Genomic DNA, 22,990 nt, shown 5'->3' with positions numbered 1-22,990 from the left:
CGGTCCTTTACCGTGTCCATTGTGGCCCTTTTGGTACACACTATTCCCTGCTCTGAGAACGGCATTCCCCCAGATGGTTGCCAGACAGACCTCAGTTCCAGTGTGGTTGAGAGCACGGACCCTGAAGCCCCTTGCCTGGGCTCAGATCCCAGCTGTGTGACTTTGGGCAAAGGACTTCCCTTCTCTGGACCTTATTCCTTCATTCAGGCTGCTGAGAAGAATAAATGAATTGCTGCCCCAGGGCCAGGCCTGCCTCCTCCATGAAACCTTACCTCCTCAGAGGGGCCTCACTGACTCCTGGGTCCCTGTCACCTACATCTCATCCTTCGTTGTCTTCTGCATGCTGGTCCTGTCTCGTAAATATTTACCTCCCCTTCTAGAACATCAGCTCGTGGGGGCTCACCTCCATGCCCCCGGTTCCTAGACCGGTTCCTGGCACCTCATCGGGTAAGCTTCTTGGTAAATGTTTATTCAGTAGTCCCTGCTTGCCAGAGCTACCCTTGCTCTGTTTTCAACCCTGGACATCCGACATGCTAAGGGGCAGTACTAGGCCCACGTGACCCAGTGGAACCAGAACTAGGCATAGCCTTTTGACCCCTAGTCCATTGCCCTTTCCCCTGACTCAGTGTCCTGCTTGGCCAGTGCCCGGGTCTCCTCTATGGTACGCATGGTGGGTGCCCTGCTCACCTTCACCCCCGGGGGCCACACCCCGCTCTCCTGTCCTCTCTGCTCTGCCCCTTCCGCAGCCCAGCCTGGTGCTTTCTTCCTCCCCGCTCCCATGCTATTTGCATGTCCTCTTTTTTTTGTTTCATCTGTTGACTGCCTGTGGTTCTCTGGGCTTTGGGTCAGTGCCTGCCAGCTCCAAGGAGATAAGAGAAATATTTGGACCCAGTCCCCAAGACCTTTTACCTGTAAATGTTTTTGTGAGAAGAGGATAAAGTGGCAGCACATTGGGCCCACATCCTGCCCGCCACCAGTTTGTCCCAGAGGCCAGTTCTATGCAAAACCTCTTCACTTTCCCCCACCTTTTCCTCTGTAAACCGCAGACTGAGGAGTAGGACTCGTTCTGGTAGGTCCCTGTCCAGAGGTTACATTCCTTCCGGGGGCATGGAGGCAGGATCTGGGTGCAAATCCTGACCTATGGCCTCGTGGCTATGTGACCTGGGCCAGACCTTCCCCTTCTATACACTTAAGCATCTTGACCTATGGAAAGGGGGGCTCTGTGAGGCTTGGGGAGAAGTAGACACTTAGACGGGGTTCAGGGCCGATCATGTGACAGGTAAGGTGTTACATGAGAGGTCTCTGAGGATAGACCTGAGTTTTTGTGAGGTGGGGGCTTTGCAGTTAGATGAGGGAAGGGGAAGGCCTTACCCACAGATGCTGAACCCCAGGTAGCTCACAAGCTCTGTCCCCAGAGATGACATGCTAAAAACAATTCCCCAAACAGATTTCACTTTCACTAGGACCAGAATGTGGTTGCTCATTGTTTGGCTTTGTTCCGGACAAAACAATGCCAGGCTTCCTGGATGACCTCACTGGGGCGAGCTCTTAGGCCCGTGAGGCTGGGCTGGTCAGCATCTCCAGGCAAGCCTGCCCTGCCCTTTGCTGTGGCCACCTTGGGTGACCTGGGGTGATGGTGTGACCAAAGAAGGCACACCATTTGTGTCTGGGCCATGCAGTGTGTTAGAAAACTTAGGTAAGGCAATGGGAGCTGAGGAGAGCCACCGGTGGCTGGAACCTAAGCTCCTATTTGCCACAGACCCTACTCTTCCCCAAGGCCTCCCCGCTGTACCTGTCTTTCACCTGCCAAGCCTGTAGGGCCGTTGAGATTTTCAGACATGAGTGATCCCGAGATACAAACAGATAAACAAAACAGAAGGTTACAGACCCCACGATTCAAGCCAGTGATTAAATCTTTTGAAGGTGTACCTTTTTATGAAAAAGACAGAAAGCCTTTTTTGGATTCATTTCTACTTTCTCTTCAAAAATAGCTCCCTCGGCACAGGCTAAAATACCGCTCTTACCCATGCCTTGTGTTTTTGGTTGGTTGGTTGAGTTTTTTGGCGCTTACATACTTATTCTTGTATTCAGTTCTAAATGAGCCCTTCCTAGGGCCAGGATAGTACCTAAGGAGCCTTCGGCAGACGTTACTAATTGATCCCAGCCCTCCTACTCACTGAGCCTGTCCCTTGCCTGGAGTCTATGGACACAGGACTGGAAGGAGCCCCTTTGGATCTATCAGAAGTCTGGAGGCTCTCCTTGGCTGCTGAAGGAAGCCTCTGGTCCAGAGCGCCCTGCGTCCCGGCTATCGATTGATGCCACTTCCTCAGCCTACCCAGTCATCCCTAAGGCCCCGGGTCCTGTCCCCTCTGTGTCTCATGGCTCCTCACTTCCCTGTCCACCATCACCTTCTTTTCTGATGTGTCCAGTCCAGCAGCTTGAAGCTGAGTTAAAAGCTTCACTCTTAGTGACCAGGCCTGATGTCACTCTGTCAGCATGCTAAATCCAAACCAGCCGAGTGCTTGAGAACGCGGGATTGAGGCTGAAACAAACCTGGGAGCCATTTGAAACTTCACAGGACTTGCACTTGCTGTGTGATTCTGGCCAAGTGACTTCACCTCTCCAGGCCTTGTCAGTAGTACAGGGATGGTAATGGCCCCCAGAGAGGTGGTTAACTGAGAAAATGCTTGCAAAGCACTTAGCCCAGTGCTAAATAAACGTGCCTGTAGTCGTCGCTTAACCGATATAGCTTGTCTTTTTCTTCCTTTTCAAAACACTGAGGATATGATGTCTGCCACACAGTATTATAAAATTCCCATGTGGTCAGCTGTTTTCTTCAATATTTATTATTTATTAATATTTATTAATCACTTCGTATGTATCAGGCCCTGTGCGGGACGTTTTATAGGCAGCCCCCTGTTTAATCCCTATGAGGTGAGTTTTAACCAGTGAGGCCCAGAGAGGTGGTTACTTGCTCTGGGTCACATGGCTGGGTCGTGGCCTCAGTGAGCCCAGGCCTCTAGCTCTGGAGTGGACAGAGAAACGAGGAAAGGCGAGGATAAAGACCTGCTCTGGAAAGCTTGATTGCATAGAGAACCCAACAGGACAGGGCTGGCGGGGCCTGTGGTTTCCCCAGCAGTAAAGTGGCTGGATCCTACAGATCTCCCCTGGGGATTCTAGGAGCCACTTGCCTAACCCCCAGAGTTTTATGGAGAAATGCTGGCTAGGGAGGCCCAGAGGTGGATCTCAGAGGCTGACTGTGTGCTGGGCACTTAATGGGATGGCAGGTATTCTAAAGAGGAAATAGCAGAGTACCTGCCGCCTTCTTTTGAAAACCTTGTAGAAGGTCCTGAGTGGGTAAGTCAGTGACCATGAGAGATTGAAATCCTCATTCTTTTCCAGAGAGAGCCTTGTGGGAAGCCGATTGTTTTTACTCAAGAAGGTTTGAGTTCTGCAGGGGAGGGTGAGAAGTTCCCAGCTTCTTGGGCAGCTCCTCCAGGAAAAAAGACACAAGGGCTTGGCTAACCGCCCCCCCCCCCACCACCCTGGTCTGGGACTGAGGGGAAGACAGCCACAGCAGGGTCTACAGCTTGGTTCAGAATGCAACTGGCTGTGGTGGTGTGGGCACCTGGGGCCTGAGGGCTTGGGAAGGCGTGGGATGTGGGCAGGGTGCCCAGTCTCTGGCTCTACCCTCCACCTCTGCGTCCTTTTCCCTCTGGCCTTAGCATCCCCAACTGCAAATAGTGCAGAGGGCTCCTCCTTTTCTAAACTTTGCTCTGTGCCCCAGGCATTGGGCAGATCATGCTGGGTGGTTCTGACTTCAGCCTTCCTGGGTCCCTAGCCTCAGGCAGGCCTCCCACTTCTCTGCCTGAGCATCAACTTCCTTCATGGGTGAAACAGTACCAAAAAAAAATCCTTTCCACAAGAAGGCTGCTTGAGGAGTAAATAGAAGACTATTGACAGCTCCGCACAAAGTCAATAACCAAAAAATCTGGTGGTTGTAGATCGGGGCAGAGCAAAGGAACATCCGATAGATCCACGGTGGTGTTGGCTCACATCGCAGGCACCAGGTGAGATCTGTGCCCAGACGTGCTAGAGCTGACCAGGTGACCTGCAGGTTGGTCCTCAGGCACAGCCAGTTCTGGCCGTGACCCCTGGAGCAGAGAGACAAGGAGAGAATTTCAGCTGGGCAAGGAGGGAGCCTTTATCCTGGAGCCTCTGTGTCAGAGCGGATTCTAATGCCGATTCTAATCGCTTCTCGCTGTAATAACCAAAGAGGAAGCTCTTAAAATGGGGAATTATGTATCACGGTCGCTACAAAATAGCCCTGGGACTGGCGCCAAGGAAAACAGCCCTTGGCGGTGGCCGACAAGGCAGCGGGCTGCTGGAACGCCGTGGGGGAAGGGGGGTCTTGTTCCTAAGCACTTACTGCATAGTGGGGTGGGGTGACGGGGGATTCGGGGGGCTTCTTCGTCAGTTCATGGAGATGGGTGGAATTACTCCAGGGAAGGTGGCGTCTGAGATGGGGACGCGCTGGCAGAGAGGTAGGTGACAGAGCTGAAGGTTCAGGCACATGACCGTTACTGTCACTACCAGCTGTATGACCTCAGGACTGTCGCTGGCCTTCCTGGGCCTTGCTGATCTCACCCTGAGTAGAACTGAGGCCTCATGCACCCCAAGGTCAAGGTGGGCCCCAGTAATTACAGCAATAACAACAGCAATATAGCAGCTACCGTTTTTTTAAAGTTTTTTAATAAACATATAATGTATTATAAGCCCCAAGGGTACAGGTCTGTGAATCACCAGGTTTACACACTTCACAGTAACAGCAGCTACCATTTAAAGAGTGCTTGTTGCTTGCCAGATGCTGTTCTAAGTACTTTCCATACATTCCAGGCCCCCATTCAGTCCCATGAGATGGGCATGATTATGCCCAATTTATAGACGGGGACACTAAGGACCAGAGAGGTTGGGTAACTTGCTTGAGGACACCTAGCCAGGAAGTGGCTGTCAGCTTCTAGCCCAGGGCTCACACTCTTATTTCTACAGGGGTCAGGCTGCCACTGGAGGGCCTAGAGCACTGTGTAGGGAGCCTAAGGTGTGGGATGAACGGAAGCAGTTCTGTGGAGCCGGTGTCCCAAGGAGAAGGGAGAATGGGGAGATTGGGGGCTAGGTTGCATTGAGGAGTTTGTGTTTCCTTCCAGAGTGGTGGAAGGTTGGGGGGGGGTGCATTCTGGTCTGATTATGCTCTAGATATTGCCCTCAGCTGCTGTGCTGAGAACAGTGTTGGTGTGGGGTAGGTGGGGGGCGGGTGGTAACGGTGTAGCAGTGGGGAGACTAGGAGGAGGCTGCTATGGATACCCAGGCAAGAGCCGTCAGGGACCCCTTGATGGTTCCCCTGGCGACAGAGAGACACAGGTGGATGCTGGGAATGTACAGGAGGCAAGAGACAGAAGCCAAGAGGCTTTCTGCAGTGGGCTTACACCGGCATGAGGCTGGGTAGACACCCCAGAAAGGCTTGGAGTAAGTTCTCCTTGAGAGGGAGGTGGGATGCCTGCGCCTGGATCTGGCCTCATCAAGGCATGAGTGAGTCTTGGGTAAGGAAGGAGCCAGAGGCAGGGCTGTTGCCAGCTGTGTGTTCCCCGAAGACGTTGGGGGGGTGAATTTGTGGCAGAGATGGATGAGACCGGTGATGTGACAGAAGGACCCATCCCTGGATGCACATCTGCATGTGACACCCCCATAATGCCAGACATGCGACAGGCCCCAGTTCTGCCCCATTTGAGTCCTGTCCCACATCCCGTCCTGGCTCAGCCACAGACATTGGGAAGATGGGGTCCCGAGTGGAGAGGGGGCTGGAGGTGTCTCCTCATGGGAAACCAGAGCCCAGAGCAGAGGGTCTTAGGGAACTTGCTAGCCCCATACCCGGGCTTCTGCAGGGTTTTCTGAGCGCCAGTCAGGCTGAGGGCTTTCAGGGTAGCCTCAGGGACGCAGACCCCAGCTCCTCGTGTCCTATCGGGGAAGGATTTTCGCCATTCCCAGCTGCCTGTGTGAGCAGAAGCCGGCCACTTCCCCCCTCCTCCTGGCTGACCTTGTGAAGTGCCTTGTAGCCCCAAGATCCAAGGGGAGCCTGAAAGAGCGGAACCGACCCTCTTGGTGAGGAGGTTCAGGGGTCATTCCCTGAAAAACATCTTCATCAGGAGGGACTTGAGTCCCACATCCTCCAATTATGCTCCCATCCAGCCGGCCCACAATGGGCCGCTCAGATAACCATCGGGGGCTGCACAGATTAATGCTGGAACAATGCTGGCCGCTGGGGCTATTTTTACAGTAGCCCTACGCCTGGCCGAACCCCCACGTCGCCTCGAGGGAGCAGGGCAAAGAAAGGCTATGCGGATGCCGCCGCCAGTCTGAGCTCCAGGAGACAGAGGAAGGGCTCAGCGAGCACCCGGCGGCTCCAGGAAGCCTTTTCTTGGTCTGCTCATGGCCAGATAGCAAAACAATCGGGGTCCCCCACCCCGAGCCACGGAGAGGAAGGAGGCGTGGGGGAAATGGGGATTCTGTTGAGCTTTTGTGCGTCTGCTCCTCCGAGCAAGGCCCCCATGGGCCCGGCTGCTGGGGCCAGGCCAGCCCATCCTCCCTCTGCACACCCCAGGTCCGCAGGCAGCCCCCGCTGCGCCCTGCCCCAACCGCCACCTCCGCAGGGCAGGGCGCGGAGGCTGGCGCATTGGAGTTTGTGCTTAGCCGCTGCTGCTTGTGGACCCCACGCTGGGCACCATCCCCCCCCCCCCCAACATTGGTTTTCCTCCTGTGCCTCAGGTTCTGGGCGCAGCAGTAGATAAGACAGGTCCTAGTCCCACAGAGCCTCTGTTCTTGTCGGGCCTGGGAGACTGTTAGCAAAGAAGCAAGGATTCAAACAAGACATGATTGGGTGGTGCTAAGCCTTTGATAAGGCAGACTCAGATCCCCACTGGAGTTGTCCTGTGAGCTGGGTGGTAAGCTGGCCCGGGTGTGCCTGGGTGATGGGTCCAGATGATGGTTTCTTGTAAGGAGTGTGAACCTAGGTAGGGTGTCCCAATGCCCTTCACATGTTTTGAGACAACCTAGGAATTTCCACTTTGCTCTGTTACATCAGTGTCGGCCTCTAGTGTGGGTTATGAAGACAAGTGGGACCCCAGGCTGTTTGGCTATGAGTTGGTCACCTTTGTTTGCAGGCTTTTTATTCCGCAGATGAAGAAGCTGAGGCTCAGAGAGAGGTGGGTAGGCCCACTAGCTGTGGCTCCCACAGTTCAGCTGTCTCCCATGGCCCTCTGCCATGTGGGGGTAAAGCCCCAAAGGCAGCCTTTTCCCCAGGGCTGGGACTCACCGTGCTCAGGGGTGGGCTAAGGGCCTGAACAGCTCTTGGGGGCTGAACCCAATAGGGAGTTAGAGGGCAAGGGTGCCTGGATGGTATAGGAGTTAGAGCAAGCTCCAGAGAATGGGTAGAGAGGGATGGACAGACAGATTGACCTGCATTTTCCCATAAATGTGGAGATGTCACTGGTTAATGAATTGCAAATATATTTCAGAAATACCCATTTTCCATACTTTGATGGAAGCCTCCTTTTCAAATATGGTTCCCATTCCAGCCTGAAACCCCATCCCTTACTCATTTTATGTTTATCCATTCTTTAGAAGCTCAGAACCAGTGCCTCCCGTGGCCAGGCACTGTGCTGAGTCTGGAGTGAAATGGGAGCCATCATTTTCTAGGCAAATGTGAGATGCAGAGACAGTATCTGCTCATTGCTAGAAAATTCAGGCAGGCTGTTTTGGGGAAGTTACCTTAGAATTGCCCGGAGTGTGTCATACTTCGTAGAGAAGATGCCAGGGTTCGGGGAGTGGGGGAGGTGTCACACTTCTCTGCCTTCAGGTGTGGAATAAGGTGTGAGAATAAGGTGTGACATTTGGAGATGACCAGCATTGGGTCCCTGTGCTTCTATTGAGCAGGTGCCTGGGGAATGGAACCTGTCAATTCTGACTCTTGAGGTCCCTGGTCACCCAGAGGGGTCTGAATCACGTTGTTGTCAGAGCAGTGGACAGACAGGACCAGGACCCTTGCCACAGGCCTGGGCTGGTCAGAGCCCACCAGCCCGTGGGCGGGTGAAGAGATGCGCCAGAGATGAGCAGGCCGTCCCTTACTGAGTGCACGTTGGCCTCTGTTCTGTCCCCCACAGAAAGCGAGGAGGACATGGCCACCAAGGAGAAGCTGCAGTGTCTGAAAGACTTTCACAAAGACATCCTGAAGCCTTCCCCGGGGAAGAGCCCAGGCACGCGGCCAGAAGATGAGGCTGAGGGGAAGCCGCCTCAGAGGGAGAAGTGGTCCAGCAAGATCGACTTTGTGCTCTCCGTGGCTGGCGGCTTCGTCGGCTTGGGCAACGTCTGGCGTTTCCCGTACCTCTGCTACAAAAATGGTGGAGGTAAGGCTGGACTGGGCAGAGAGCGGCCATCGAGGAGACGGAGGGGCCAGACCACAGGGGCCTCTCCGTGCCCCGCTTTCCCAGGCCCCCACCTGGACCTCTGCGTGCCCACCCTATCCCACACCACCTAAGAGGCCAGATGTGAGCACGATTGAGAACCAGGTGACATTCTCCTCAAGGTCTTACTGTGCAACCTTGGTTAGGTCCCTGATTCTCCCTGACCAGCTGGTTGATCCCCTCGGACAAGAGGCAGTGAGGCCAGGACCATGTTTCCCACAGATTGCCCCAGATCCATGTGCCTTTGCTTGGGCTTTTTCTAACTTAATCTGAAGGTGCTTCAAAAGTAAGCTTTGTTCCCCCAGCCCCCGCCCCACCAACTCGGTAAATGGAAAACCAGTATCATTTGCCATGATAGAAAGATACCCAGGGGAAAAAAAAAATACAGTCGAGATATTTTTAGTTCTTTTTAATTTAAAATTTTCTCCCCTTGGACTGAGATATAATTGACGTGTAACACACGCTAGTTGAAGGTGTACAGTGTAACGGGTAGATAGACAATGTATATTGCTAAATGATCACCATAGTTATTAGTTACACCCATCACCTCACATACTTCTGACATTTTTTTCTTGTGATGAGAGCTTGAGGTTTACGCCCATAGCAGCTTTCAGATACGTAGTAACAGCACTATGAGCTATGGTCGCCATGCTGTACGTCATGTCCCCAGAACTTACACCTTGAAGTTTGTCTCTTTTTGACCACCTTTGAAGATGATTGTTAAAAAACGTAAGGACTCTGTCTGGGTGTTTGGTGAGTTGGCCAGTTTGGGTTTGGGTTTTGTTTTGTTGCTTTTTATGCCTGCTGAGGGTTGTGATCTAGAATCTTCTTCCTTTTGGAGGCGTCAGAGTCCAGCAGTACGTGACTGGGCGAGACCTTCTCCCTGGTGCAGGAGAGGGCTCCAAGAGACCTGGGTAGGGAAGAATGGCTCAGTGCTCATGATGGCCGCAGTCAGAGGGTCGAACGGCCGCAGGTGGCGTGCTGCAGCAGCCCAAGTTAGGAGAACCAGTTTTTGGGAAATTCTGCCTTAGAGCCTGATTTCTTTCTTTCCTTTTTTTAATCTTAAAAGATGTTTTTTATTTATTAGAGACATAGCGAGAGAGGGAACACAAGCAAGCGGAAGGGGAGAGGGAGAGGGAGAAGCTGGCCTCCCGCCAAGCCGGGAGCCCAATACAGGGCTTGATCCGAGACCCCGGGATCATGACCTGAGCCAAAGGCAGACACTTAATGACTCAGGCACCCCATAGAGCCTGATTTCTTAACCTTTCGTAGGTCTCAGGCACCTTTGGGACTCTGATGAGTCCCAAAGCTCCCCAGAACAAAGCACATAGCCATAGACCCAAGTTGCCCACAGTTTCAAAGGGTTTATGGACCCGCCAAAACCATTAGCAGACATTAGGTAGGGCACTCACTCCAGTTCTTGGCCCTCACTCCTCCCCCTGGCTCCCACCCTAAGCTGGAGATGCCCCCCTCGTGCTTCTCATCACTGCACCCTTCCTCACTAGTTCTTCTCTTCCTGCCCTGGGCGGGCCTGGGAAGGACAGGTGAAGGCTTCAATGAGGAAGCCGTATTTGAGATGGATGGATGCGGGGAAGGCAGGCAGGTAGTTGGAACAGCAGAAGCAAAGGCTCAGAGGCTTAAAAATCACCTGGTGCATCTGAGGGAGGTTGAGAAGGCCCACTGGAAGGGTGATGTCAGCTAGACAGATGGGCAAGGCCTGGAGAATTTTCCAGCGGGTCCAAGACTTTGGCCTCCATCCCTCCTGTCCCTCGCTCATTCTCTTGGATCTCATTGGCCAGGAGGGCTTGGGAGTGGCCCCCGTAATAGACACAACCTGACCTTCACCCCACTCTGCTCTCTCTGCAGGTGCATTTCTTATACCATATTTTATTTTCCTGTTTGGCGGCGGCTTGCCTGTGTTTTTCCTAGAGGTAATCATAGGCCAGTACACCTCTGAAGGCGGCATCACCTGCTGGGAAAAGATCTGCCCCTTGTTCTCTGGTGAGTATGGGACAGAGGTCACTTGGGGCCTGGTGTTCATCCAGCACATTTTTATTGAGCACCTGCTCTTTGGTACATTGGAGCTTCATGCAAGTCCACTTTTTTATTTCCGTGATGCAGCTGCCCACAGGAGCTGCTCAGTCTGTCTTGGCTGTTCCACCTCTCTGTTGGTTTGATGAGCTTGCAGCTGCTCAGCCGTGTAGTGTAGAAGAGAAGGGCTCATAATCAGGAGTCTGGATGGTTTCAAGTCCCACTTACTCCCCTTGTGTGCTTATTACTTCATAGGGTTGCTATGAAGACAGAATGACAGAGCTACATAAAAGTAGCTTCATACATGCTGTAAGCTCCAAACGAATTGGTAGCTTTATTATTACAACATTTAGTCCTGTGCCTGATATCTAGTATGCACCCATAAAATAATCACTATTATGCTTATAATTGGCAAGGATGGGAGGATGTGTGGTTTGTTCATTCATTCATCTGTATAAATCCATCCATCCATCCAGTACACTTTTCCCATTAGTCAATGGATAGACCAGCCATCCGTCTTTCCAGCTATACCCATCTACTCATTCATCCATACATTCATCTACCTAACCTTTCAACCAACCACCATCCATACATCCATCAACAAATTGGATATCCATCCATCCATCCAGCATCCATCCATTTGGCTGTCTCTCCAACCAACCAACCAACCAAAAACCATCCATCTACTCATCTGTGCACCTGACCATCCAGTCATTGAGCTCCTCTTCCTCTATACATCCTTCCACTCACCCAGCTTAACAGACCATCCATTTTTTCACCCATCCATCCATCCATCCATCCATCCATCCATCCAGTCATCCATTCATCTACCAATACTTGCTCGTCCTTCTGGCCCTCTGGCCCCTTCTAGCCCCAGGCCTAGGGATACTGGGTTTGTCTATATGGCCACAGTGGGTCTGGCCTCCCTCCTGATGCTCCTTTTGCTTGCCCATACCCACAGGCATCGGCTATGCCTCCATTGTGATTGTGTCCCTCCTGAACATCTACTATGTCATCATCCTGGCCTGGGCCACTTACTACTTGTTCCAGTCCTTCCAGTCAGAGCTGCCCTGGGCACACTGCAACCACAGCTGGAACACACCCCAGTGTATGGAAGACACTATGCGCAAGAACAAGAGCCTGTGGGTCACGCTGAGCGCCAGCAACTTCACCTCGCCTGTCACCGAGTTCTGGGAGTAAGGCCAGCCTCGTGGAAGGCAGAGGGGAGGATGTGGGGGGGGGCAGAGAAGATAGCCCACTCCCTCAGCTTCTCCCCAGGAATGTGTTTGTCACTATCTTGGCATGGGTGGTGGGGTGGGGGAAGGAGGGTGCGGATCTGGAGATAAATCCATGCCTTTGGTCTCAGACAGGCCTGGAACCAAATCCCAGTGCTGCCATTTTACTGGCTGTTTGACCTTTAGCAAGTCACTGCCCCTTTCTAAGCCTCAGTTTCTTTAACTGTTAACTGATGAGGGGAATGAATCATTTCTACACCTGTATGCAGGTATATGTACTTCTGTTGCTGCATATGATAGAGTTTTCTTAGTGTATTTTAGAAAAAATACAGTTAACCCATCAAACCTATTGCCCAGAGGAAAAATGGGTATACGAAGCTGACGTAGTTACTCAAGTGAAAAGGTGAGTCAATAGAATGAAAAATACGTATCAGTTAGCTTTTGCTGTGTAACAGTAGCCCCCAAACTTGGCTTTCAACAACGACCATTTATTTGGTTCCTGGTTCTGCTGATTGGCAGTTTAGGCTGAGCTCCACTAAGCAGTTCTTTCCTTCTTTGTGGGGCTCCTGTGTGGGTCAGACAGCTGTAGGACATCAGGATAGCTCTTCTGGGGATTAGCTGGCTGTTGGCTGGAGGGCCAGGGGCAAACTGGTCCATGGGGCCCATCACCCAGCAGGCTAGCCTGGCTTGTTCACAGACGGCTCAGCATTCCACACACCACAAATGGGGGAGCCTCTGTGCAGTAAAGAGTTTTTTTCAAACCTTTGTTAGCATCATTTTCGCTCATGTCTCATCAGCCAAAGAAAGCCACAGACTAACCCAGATTTAGGAGGTTGGGGGGAGAGGCTCTGTCTCTTAGGAGAGGAATGGAGAACTATAGGTCTTTCTACAGTTGACCATGATGATGTCAGTATAGATGTAGGACAGACATCAGGAAGGCGGAATGTGGAAACCTGATGTTTGGGTAACTCTTAGCTGACATACGGAGGAGTCCATCGAACATAGTGCGTAGAGGCCAATCGAAAAGCATTTGTGCATTACTTTTCCTTGCTCGTCATGAGCTGAACTTGGGGTTCAGCACCTGGGTATGGCCCCGATGATCCCAGTGATGAGGTCGAGAGCCAGGGGCAGGAAACAGTATTAAGGATGGGAGGGAGCTCCCGAGGTTCTTCCCCACCTCCAAGAACCCAGCCCGGAAATGGACCCACGGGAGAGGGGGTGGCCTGCCCCCTGGTCCTAGCCATGCTTGAGGGCCCAGGGCCGGGAAATTGTAGGCAAGCAAGGGTCAGGTGGGGGTTCAATCTAGGGGGTTTCTGTCCCTGTCATTGAGCCTGAGGTCAATGCTCACAAGTCCCTGGGTCTGCTTGAACAGGGGCTTGTTCTTGGTGTGTACATATTTTCCACCCGCAGACAAAGAGCACGTACAAGAACATTCATTACCCTCTCCGTGCCACACCCTCTGGCGAGCTGAGTTTACAGACAAAGAAGTGTGGGCACCTCATTCTTCTCACTTGAATGGGTCCTGAAACCACAGCCCTGTCTGTCCTAGGCTGTTCCTGGCACGGCCTGATCACCCTCGGCCCACCCTGCCCAGGACACGGCACCCAACCAGCCACTTGGGTCCTTCCTGAGGCCTTACTGCCTCGGGCCTGGGTGGGCTTGCCTGGGCTTGAAACCTTGGGCCCTCACTTCTAACTTCACCGGGCGCTGTTGCCCCTCTGGGCCCTGGTGACCTCACCTGTGCTTGGGGAGATCTTCACACTGCCCGCCTGGCCTTGTGGTGCTGCCCTACCTGAACGAGACTGAGCAACCCTGAGAAGCTGCTTGAGAAATGTGGGCCATTGTTACTGTTAAGTGCCCTCATAGTGGATCCAACTGCCCTCTAGGGACATTTAATTCAGGTCACCTGACCTTCAGAGAGACTAAGGAGTGGCCCCTTGGAAATGCCCTTGCCCACCCGCTCCACCCCCGCCATTGCAAATGGGGCTGTCCTGGCTCATCTCTGGTCTCACAGGCCTGAGGGCTCTAGGGAAGGGGTTCCCATGAACCACGAGATCTCAGGCGATCCGGTTTTTCTCCCTGCCTTTTCGCCTACCTGTCCCCTACATTCAGCCCTCCTGGGGATCCTCCAGCTCCTGCCTTCCAGAATCCCCATTCTGAGCTCCCAGGCTACCATTCCTGGCCTGAATGCCCTGAAGACAGGATTTATCTTTGAAAACATCCTGGGCCTACAGGCAGCTTCCCAGGGCCCACAGGATCCAGATGGGCTTCTCAGCCCACAGAATGCTGGCCGCCTGCCTGCCTCCTACTCCAACCTTTGGGTCTTAGCCAAGTTTTGTAAGCCCACCTGAACATCCACAAATAACTTGCCATCTTTTTGGAACCCTGAGGAAGACCAGGGTCCACAGAGTAGGAGCCTGGAATGCAGGCTTAGTTGAGGAGACCAGGCGCGTCACCTGCATGAGCAGAGGCTGAGGCCAGTGAGTGGGCCAGGGTCTTCAATGTGGGGCAGCCCTGGGCCAGGTGCTGCAGGTGAGAAGGGCCTGGTCCCTGGCCTTCCAGAACCTTCCCTTCTCTTAGACATGAAAAAGGGAGAAGGAAAGAGAACTAACATGGAATAACCAGCTCCCATGAGCGTTGTGCCTGGGACTGATGCTTCTCATTGGCATTTCATCTTTCCAGGGGCCCTTCAAGTAGGGAAGTACATGGGAATCCTCCCAAACTCCTGCCCACCTCAAATCTCACATCCAGTTCCCAGATGCTCTGGGCTCTCCCTTTCAAGTACACCCAAAGTTTGACTCCTCTCCCCACTTACACTACAGCCCCCCTCCCCAGCATCACTCCCCCAGGCCCCAGCACTGGACTCTTCTCCCCTGCCTTGCCCTTGCAGCTGAATCCAAACATGGCATTTTTCAGCTCAGAACCCTCTTGTGGCTTTCCCCATACTATGATCTCACTCAGCCAGTGGGGATTCAGTGAGTGCTCACTGGATGCTGATTCTTCTTATGAATTCTGTGTCCACATCCACATGGCTGTGTAGCCTGGTGCAGCAAGTTAACTACCCTCTGTGGCCTAGTTTCCTCATCTGCAAATGGAAGGGCCATAGGAGCTGGGCTTTGAGGCATTAATAGGAGCTCACTAGGCTGAAAAGGAGAGCAAAAAGACATTGTGGGAGGAAGAACAGCCCACACAGAGGTATGGCATTCTGAACACATGCAAGTGTTTGGGGACCGTAAGTCATGAGTCTGGCCAGAGGATAAGACACATGGGGCCAGGAGAAGGTTTGAGGCCTTGAATGTTATCCTGGTAAGTTTGAGCTTTGTTCTCCAGAGGGGGAGCCATGGAAGGTAGACAGGAAGGTGAGTGACATGACAATCTGCTTTCTTGCTACTGCTCAAGGAACACACTAGTGGGAGAGAGAATAGGACATACATTAAGCACCAGCAATATACAGGGCCTCAGAGGGTTCAACCATCAATGGGTCTGGGTTCCCTTTGAGGTGAAACAGCTTACAGGATTTCCCCCCAGAGTAGCCACTGACCCTCTAGTGCCTAGCTCTGGGGTTTCCATTAGGAGAGGCTTGCCAGGACATTATTGAGGTGTCATTGACTAGTACCAGGTTAGGCAGCAGAGCAGTGAGGATACTTGCAAAACTCTCTACATCCCTCAAGCCAGAGCCCAGCCCCAGCCATTGTTTCTGTCCACTTCTCACCTGTAGCAGACGTGTAAGTCCTTAAGGTGGACCAATGGCCGACGGGTGTTTGGGAACTCCTTGGGAATCAGAATAGCAAGGTGCTATGAAAGCTGAGACTTCCTTATGGCCCAGTGGACAGGGAAGGAATTTGCTGATCATCCCTGCCAGCTGCCCTCCCCCTCTCTCATTTTACTAGCTGAGAGAGAGTATGGGTGATGTCCAGTTCCCTTAGAGCAGGGACACTGCCTCTGGCCCCCACAAGTCCCCACTGCATGGCCTCAGGGCAGTCACCTCCTCTCTGAACCTTGAGGTCACAGTCTGGCACAAGTTAAAGAGTGACATGCTAAGGATAGGGCCTCCAGTCATGGCTTATTGGGTATGACACTGAGGGCCAGAGAAGTTAAGTGACTTGCCCAAGGTTACACAAGCAGCTAGATGGAAGAGGGCTGCCAGCCCTCATCTCTGACATTGGGGTCTGTGTCCCCACCAGCCACAGGTCCACGGTCACAGGTAACACTGTGCCATGTGTGTGCGACCTACTCTCAGGTCACGGGGGTCCCCTCTTGGCATGGTCCCCCCCCCCACAACACCCACCCCATCTGTAATGCTAAAGCACCATTGTCAGCAGGAGCCAGTGAGATGACCTCTTCCAGAGCCCTGTGAAAGCCACCAGGCCCCCGGAGATAGTCATTTCACACTGGCTTTATAATTCGACTCAGAGTTGATCTGATGGAAAACAGAGCTTGTGCCCCTGGTTAACCTCATCCTGCTGGTCCCTCCTCTGGGGTCCTCACTCTATCCTAAGGGCCCTGCTTCACCCCAGCCCTGGAAAGCAGGCGGGGCCAAATCTGGCCCCATGCCCTCCATCAGGCCGGAGCCATGCCTTCCTCCCTGGTTCCTCCCGAGCCCCCCCGGGAGCTCAGCACGTATCATTAGACTTTATTAGAATCAAAGAAATGAGTCATATTTGCAAACAAGCCGTGCTCAGCCAATCTTCCCCTGCAGCTGTCGGAAGGAGGAGGCGGTGGAGAAAGCCTTGTGTGGCCCCATGCTCAGGGCGGACGGGCTCTTTTATAATTGTTGCCTCCGCCAGTCTCCAGGGAAGAGCCAGGGCCAATAAATGGCTGGCCGGCAGTCAAAAGGAAACGATTTGGCCCACTCGGAGGACGTATTTACATCTCTGAGTGCTGGCTGGACGGCAGCGGGGCGGCCGACTCACAACAGACGTCCAGGCGACTCTTTTGGATCCCACCCTGGAATGAATCATTACTATTCTTGGACAAGAATGCAGCTCACCTCTGGGTCTCCTCCCTCTGGATGAGCAGTGTCAGGAAGCCTGGGATGCTGGGGGCCCTCGTGAAGGGCAGCATAGGACCAGGCACACGGGTGGCTGGTCCCCAGGGTGGCATCAGAAAAAGGGATTCAGGCCCAGGGTTGTTTTTTTTTTTTGTTTTTGTTTTTGTTTTTAGTCTGGGTCATTTCAGGTGAATTCCTGAACCTCTCTGGCCTCAGTTTCCCCATCAACCAAATGGGTATGATTCATTTACTCCGTTAATGTCTGTTGAACAACTCCTCTGCGCCAGCCACTGTTCTGGATCCAGCAGTGATCAGACACGGGCCCAGCCTCCAAAGGAGATGGCATTCTAGTAAGACCAATGGACATTAAATGGATGGCCCCAATAAAATTGTAATAGAAAAGCAGTGATCAATAATGAAAAGCAAAGCCAGGGCAGGGGAAGGAGAGTGACTATAATGATGGCCAGGAAAGGCTGTCCTGGCGAAGTAACATTTGAACAGGGACCTGAAATGACGCAGGGAGGTGGTCGTCATGTCATATAACAAGTGACTGACAAACTTTTCAAAGGTCCTGAGGCAGGAATGTGCTCAGTCTCTTTAGAAGACACTGTGGCTAAAGGGGCCATATGGGGGATGAGGTTGGAGATGGGACCAGCACCCATGAACTTGTCCCGTTGATAACCTGTGGTCCCAGTGTCATTAATAGGTCTGAATGGTAAGAGTATTTGGTCACCTTATTCAAGGAGGCCAGAAGGGATAGGGCAGGTTAGGAGGGCCTCTTAGCCAGGTAGGTAGGAGCCATGGGAGGATGTGGAATGGTGGAGTGGTGTCCACCTGACTTGGGTCTGGACAGATTCTCTCTTGATGAGAACAGACTTGGGGGGAGGGTGACCGTGGAGGCAGGAAGACAAGTGGGAAGGCCACTGAAAAAGCTCTGGGAAGCAGAAGGGTCCATAGAGGAATGGTGGCAGTGCTGGGGACATGTGGCTGAATTTGGGGTACCATGCCATCTCCTGGGGTGGTTAAGAGACCGCTGAGGGGCAGTGCACTATGGCTGTTCTCTGGGGCACAACACTCTACAGTTTATTGAGCCCTCTCACCACCACGGGAAGGCCCAGCAGATCCCTCTCCGCCACTCTGTGGCTGAGGCCCTGGGAGTCCCACCAGCAGGGACCTGTGGAGGGTCTTTCATGCGGGGTCCTTTCAAAAAAGGATTTGGATGGCCCCCACACTCTCCAACCTCCACGGCTACCCAGAGCTATCTTTGGAAAGGATGTCCGTCATTTTGGCCCCAAGCCCACATTGGGCTCTATTTTGACAACCCCTGACTGATGAGACACATTCATTCCATTCCTAGAACGTCTGTATGGCCCATTACAAACATTTTCAAGACTTTTAAATAATTTTTATAAAGGTGCTATTAAAAACATTGAATCATTCATCTAAAAACATCAAACATCCAAAGAGAAAAACATTCAAGTACAAAAAAACGATACCCAAGGCCAAGTGCATTCCCCTCCCCCGCGTCCCACCACCAGGTCCCCCGCCCCATGAGCAGCAGCGTCTAGTGTGTCCTGCCAAAAATAGTCTGTGCGCATTCAAGCACAAATGTACATCCACCCCCTTCCCTTTTTAACACAATAGGGCACATGCCATAAGCCCCGTTCACCTTGCTTTCTTCACTTTATCTGCAGGATATATCGTTTCTTATCTGCTCACTGGGAGCTTTCCCACTGTCTCGCAGGCCCTGCGGCATTGGAGTTCACCTTGTGTCTTCTCTGTGCTGCTGAGCCCCTACTGATGGCCACTTGGGTGGTTTCCAATCTGTTGCTCCTATAGACAGTGCTGTATTGAATAGCTTGGGGTGGTCCCTGTCGTTGGCCACAGGTGCAAGAGTAATTATGGGAGAGAGGCTCGGGCATGGAGTATGGCTGGGTCAAAGAGAACATTCCTTATGGTGCCACCAAGAGGCATCATGAACTCCTACAAGAAGATGACCACCGGCCTTGGAGACTTGGTTTCCCAGCTTCCGGAGCTGGTCGGCTGCCCAGAGCCAGCCTGCCATCTGTCATAGGCACCACTGGTTTACCCTGCACAGGGGTAGGAGGAGCTTTAGAAAGAGTGTCCGTGAACCGACCTTGCTTGGTGTGGTCACACAGGGAAGGGAGGAGCTCAGGCTCTGGGGTTTCAAGCTTCTCAGCTGACTTGCCCAGAGGAGACAAGAAAAGGCTGGGGACCTTCTCAGCATGAGCTGAGCATCTACTGTGTGCCTGTCTGTGAGATCCTTGTTCTCAGGCTCTCTGAAGACTGGTAGGCAGGCCAGACGTTTTCACCTGAAGGTGACATCTGGTGTGAGGGGACGGCTGGGGAGACAGACGGGGACTCCAGTCAGTTGTGTGCAGAGCAGCGGGAAAGGCTTCCCTGGCAGCATGAGGACCGTGTAGCTGGCATTGCAGCGGGCCCAAAGGTGTGGAGGTGCAAAGTACTCTCCCTGACGCTGCCCATTCACAAGGAAGCCTTGGGCCGCTGCCCAGCATGCCCTGGGCCTTCATTGAAGGCGCTGAGCTCGGTAGACTGCGCAGGGAAGGGCTTTTTGTTCTAAAGCAGCTGCAGCCGCCAGATCCACGTGCTTGGCAGGGCCCCAGCCGGGATGCGGTTGGCTGACAGCCTGCCTCAGGGGATGCCCCCTGGCTTGAGGCTTCAGGGGACCCTGGCCCATAGCAGGGGCCTGGGCAGATTCTTTTTAAGGTTTCAGTGTTATTCTGTCTGCTTATTGGAGGAGCAGTGTGGGGCAGTCTGCAGAGCACAGGCTTTCGGAGTCTGACAGGCTTGGGTGTAGGGTGGCAGCCTTGCCACCCGCTGGCTGCGTGTCTGTGGGCAGTTGAAGCTTTCTTGCCTCGGTTTTCCCCATCTGTAACATGGGGCATATGAGCTCTAGTCCTTGGATCAGATGATAAGTTGGAAAGGCCTTGTGGACCTTCTGAGCACACACCATCAGAGGTGTCCAAGGGGAGCTCCTTAATGTCCGGGTTCTCACCAAAAACAAGGACAGGAATACTGGCCCTTTTTGAGGTGAACGGAAATACTTCATGACTTGGTTCTGAGTGCTGTGTGAACTTGCTGGTATCCTCAGTTGAGTCCTTGGTTCATTCACTCAGCAGGTATCTTTTGAGACCCTACTGTGTGCTGTGCACTGTTCTAGGTGCTGAGAGCACAACAGTGGCCCAAAGAAATGGCCTCGCTTTGGATGCCACTTGAGATGGGGATCTTGGATTTATTCGAGGTCCTTATGTTGAAGCTTCTCTACGGGGTGGGGCTGGGGTGGAGTGGGAAAGGCAAAACAATGAAGTATCCTCGCCCAGCAGACCTTCTGACATCCAGAGCCCTGACCACAACTGGCTGGAAGCTAGGGAATGGTCTGGAATGCATTCCTAGGCAGTGGCCTGGGGGCAGGAGCTGTTATCTGTGTTTTACAGGGCGTACAAAGTCACGCCCCCTCTCTGCCTCTCTTGCTGGTGTGTGGCCTCCAAACCAGGAGCTGACTTTGGTTAGAAGGAATCCCGGCTTTTCATACACAGGGAGCACAAGCTCCCTGTCTCCCATGTTCAGCAGCCTGGGGAGCCAGGGGAACGGGGCACCCTGATGTCCCTGAGGCTGGATGCCTCTGTCCTTAGTCACTGCTGCAGTATCCGCTCTGGGACAATGGGGACAGTGTCTTGGCACCGAGTTTTGCGGCTTCTGGCTATTAGCACCCAGTGCAACCCCACCCCGACTTCAGATGGCATCAGCCCCTCAGGGACGTGTGTGAGTAGGTGCTCTCACACATCTTCTGCAGGTCAGTGAGGTTCTCGGACTCCACAGACCCAGCCTCTGCTGTGTGATGCTGGGCCAGGCCAGCGAGCCTTCTCACTGTCTCCCTGCCTCTTCTCAAGACCTTCATAACCCTGCAGAGTTGGGGCGAGGAGCCTCACTGCTCAGGTGCTAGATGCTGATCTGGGCATCTCGAGGCCAGGACGGGAGTGAGTGCTAAGGGTTACCCAATGCTGGCTGCATCCCAGACCTTGTCGTTGGTACTTCGTGTGGGTTTTCTCTTAACAGCGATCCCTGTAAAGAGGTGGGTAGGTGCTCTGCAGCCACATACAGAACAAACACTTTGCCCTCTTGAGGCTTACATTTTCATGGATATTCAGATATGAAACAGGGGTGAATAATAACAAAAGAGGGGTGGGACAGAGAGTCGGGTAGTTATCCCCATTTCACAAACAAGGAGATTCAGGTCCAGGAAGTCGGGTAACTAACCCAAAGTCATAGACTTTCACATGGTAGCGCTAAGTTTGAACCCGGTGTTTGGCCCACAGTGGACACTGAAGAAGGGTCTGCTGAGAATCGATCACATGGGAATTAGTACGCATTTAACAGATGAGGAAACTGAGGCATAGAGATGTGCTTAACTTGCCCGAGGTCCGACTGGGTTGAACCCAGGTTCACCTGACATAGGACTCTCAATTTGTCCCCTTTGTTGACTTCTCCATACCCCTGTGACCTGGGTGATTGCCGTTTCAGAGACCCCTGGGGATTCCAGGGCTTGGAAAGGCGAGGGGGCTTGTGGAAACACACCCAAGCCAGGGTTTCAACCCTAGCCTGTTGGGAGCCCTGGCCTCAGCTCTCTGTGTCCCTGGGCGCAACCTGACTTGTGGCTCTGTTTGCTTGAAGGCGCAACGTGCTGAGCTTGTCTTCTGGAATCGACGACCCTGGCTCCTTAAAGTGGGACCTTGCTCTCTGCCTCCTCCTGGTCTGGCTGGTCTGCTTCTTCTGCATCTGGAAGGGCGTCAAGTCCACAGGGAAGGTGAGTTGTGCGTCCATCCCTCCCCTGCCTCAGCAGAGAGTCTCCCCACCCCCCAGACCCTCCTGCTTGAAACCAGCCCAGCCCAAAGAGCCCAAGTATGTTGCTAAAGCAGTCCTCTGAAAGAAAGTAAGGCCCTGATCTGTGGCATTTGCCCACATCCTGGTGTATATACTCCCACCATGTCTGATTTCACATTCCCGGTAGTTTAACTAGTTCACAGAATTCCTGAAAGTCAGATGGTGGGCTCTCTGGGGTCTGCGTAAGCTCCCTACACTCCTGGTTCCCATATCCAGGTGTTGCCAGTGCAGATTTAGCAAATAACAAACAGGGGTGTTGATAAGTTAGCAGGTAGCAAGGTGAGTTTATTGTTAATTACCAGCAGTTCACCCCAAACACAGACCCTTGCTTTGCAAAGTGTGCCCTGACTGGCAGCTTCAGCATCCCCCACAGACTTGTTAGAAATGCAGACCCATGGGCTTGCCCCACACTTGGAGAATCAAAACCCACGTCCGAACGGTATCCCCAGATAATCCAAATGCACGTGGAGGTTTGAGAAGCACAGAGTTGGAGTTTGGTTGCAAAGTCTGGTTAACCAAATTATCGTACAACTAACACTTCGGCTGGAAATGAAGATGACAGTAATTAAGGAAAACTTCTCACTGCTGATTAAGTTACTTGCTCAAAACCAAGATGTTAGTTGTTAACCAGACCGTTAGCCATTGCTGAAACATTTGCAGCTGATTTAATAGGTTACATGAAGACCAGAACGTTAGCTATTAACCCGGGTGGTAGCTGATTATTAAAATGTTAGCTTACAGTTGAGGTTGTAAGTGTAACTGGTATATTTCCAATAATGAAAAGGACAGCCTGTAACTAAAAGACTGGCAAGTTAGAGCTGAACAGTTACCCGATAACCAGGACGCTAGCCAGTATCGTGGTCATGGTCACTGTGATGACAAGGCAGTGCGGAGGGTTCTGGGGGGATCACTGCAGTGGGGCTCTAGGCCAGAGAAGGAGTTGGCTTACCTGCCTTTATATGAACCCCACCTATCATTTCCCTCCTATCACTTGCATCTTGACAGGGGAACATCCCTTTAAGGTCTAGAAGCCCCCAAAGGTCTAAAGAGTAAGTTAAGGTGGCATTTGAGGTACTGTGGTGGGCAGGGGGTGACATCTCCCGGAGAAGGGGCCTTTTTGCTGCCCTGGAATTTACATTAAGGACCGTGCTCTCCCCAGATGAAGAGCCCCTTGAAGTGAAGTTGTAGATCAGAACAGATCCCAGCATTTACTTAAGGGCAAGATCTGGGTTCCCAGGAGAGCAGAAGCAGAATGGGGACAATTCTGGAGCAGGGCCCTAAAACCCAGTCTGGAAAGG

The 22,990-nt window shown here is 52.7% G+C and overlaps 1 protein-coding gene across 5 annotated transcripts in view; it reads left to right on the top strand.

Annotated features, from left to right (window-relative positions):
- The window catches only part of SLC6A6 (solute carrier family 6 member 6), an 82,708-nt gene that overhangs the window by 32,199 nt on the left and 27,519 nt on the right, over nt 1–22,990 (top strand). For 4 of the 5 annotated variants that reach the window (XM_013054910.2, XM_004738596.3, XM_045063361.1 and 1 more), the window contains 4 exons: nt 8,214–8,456; nt 10,380–10,514; nt 11,506–11,740; nt 21,483–21,615. In XM_013054910.2, coding sequence (XP_012910364.1) covers nt 8,228–8,456; nt 10,380–10,514; nt 11,506–11,740; nt 21,483–21,615 — 732 coding nt within the window. In that variant the 5' untranslated portion in view covers nt 8,214–8,227. Of the gene's footprint in view, nt 1–424; nt 448–8,213; nt 8,457–10,379; nt 10,515–11,505; nt 11,741–21,482; nt 21,616–22,990 lie in introns of those variants that run through there. The other variant, XM_045063359.1, reaches the window with a different exon arrangement.

This window comes from Mustela putorius, unplaced genomic scaffold (assembly GCF_011764305.1).
Source record: "Mustela putorius furo isolate JIRA1106 unplaced genomic scaffold, ASM1176430v1.1 tig00003850_pilon_pilon_pilon, whole genome shotgun sequence".
In the NCBI taxonomy this organism is placed as follows: Eukaryota; Metazoa; Chordata; class Mammalia; order Carnivora; family Mustelidae; genus Mustela; species Mustela putorius.
The sequence above is the reverse complement of the archived record's forward strand: the minus strand, read 5'-3'. Positions and strand labels throughout refer to the sequence as shown.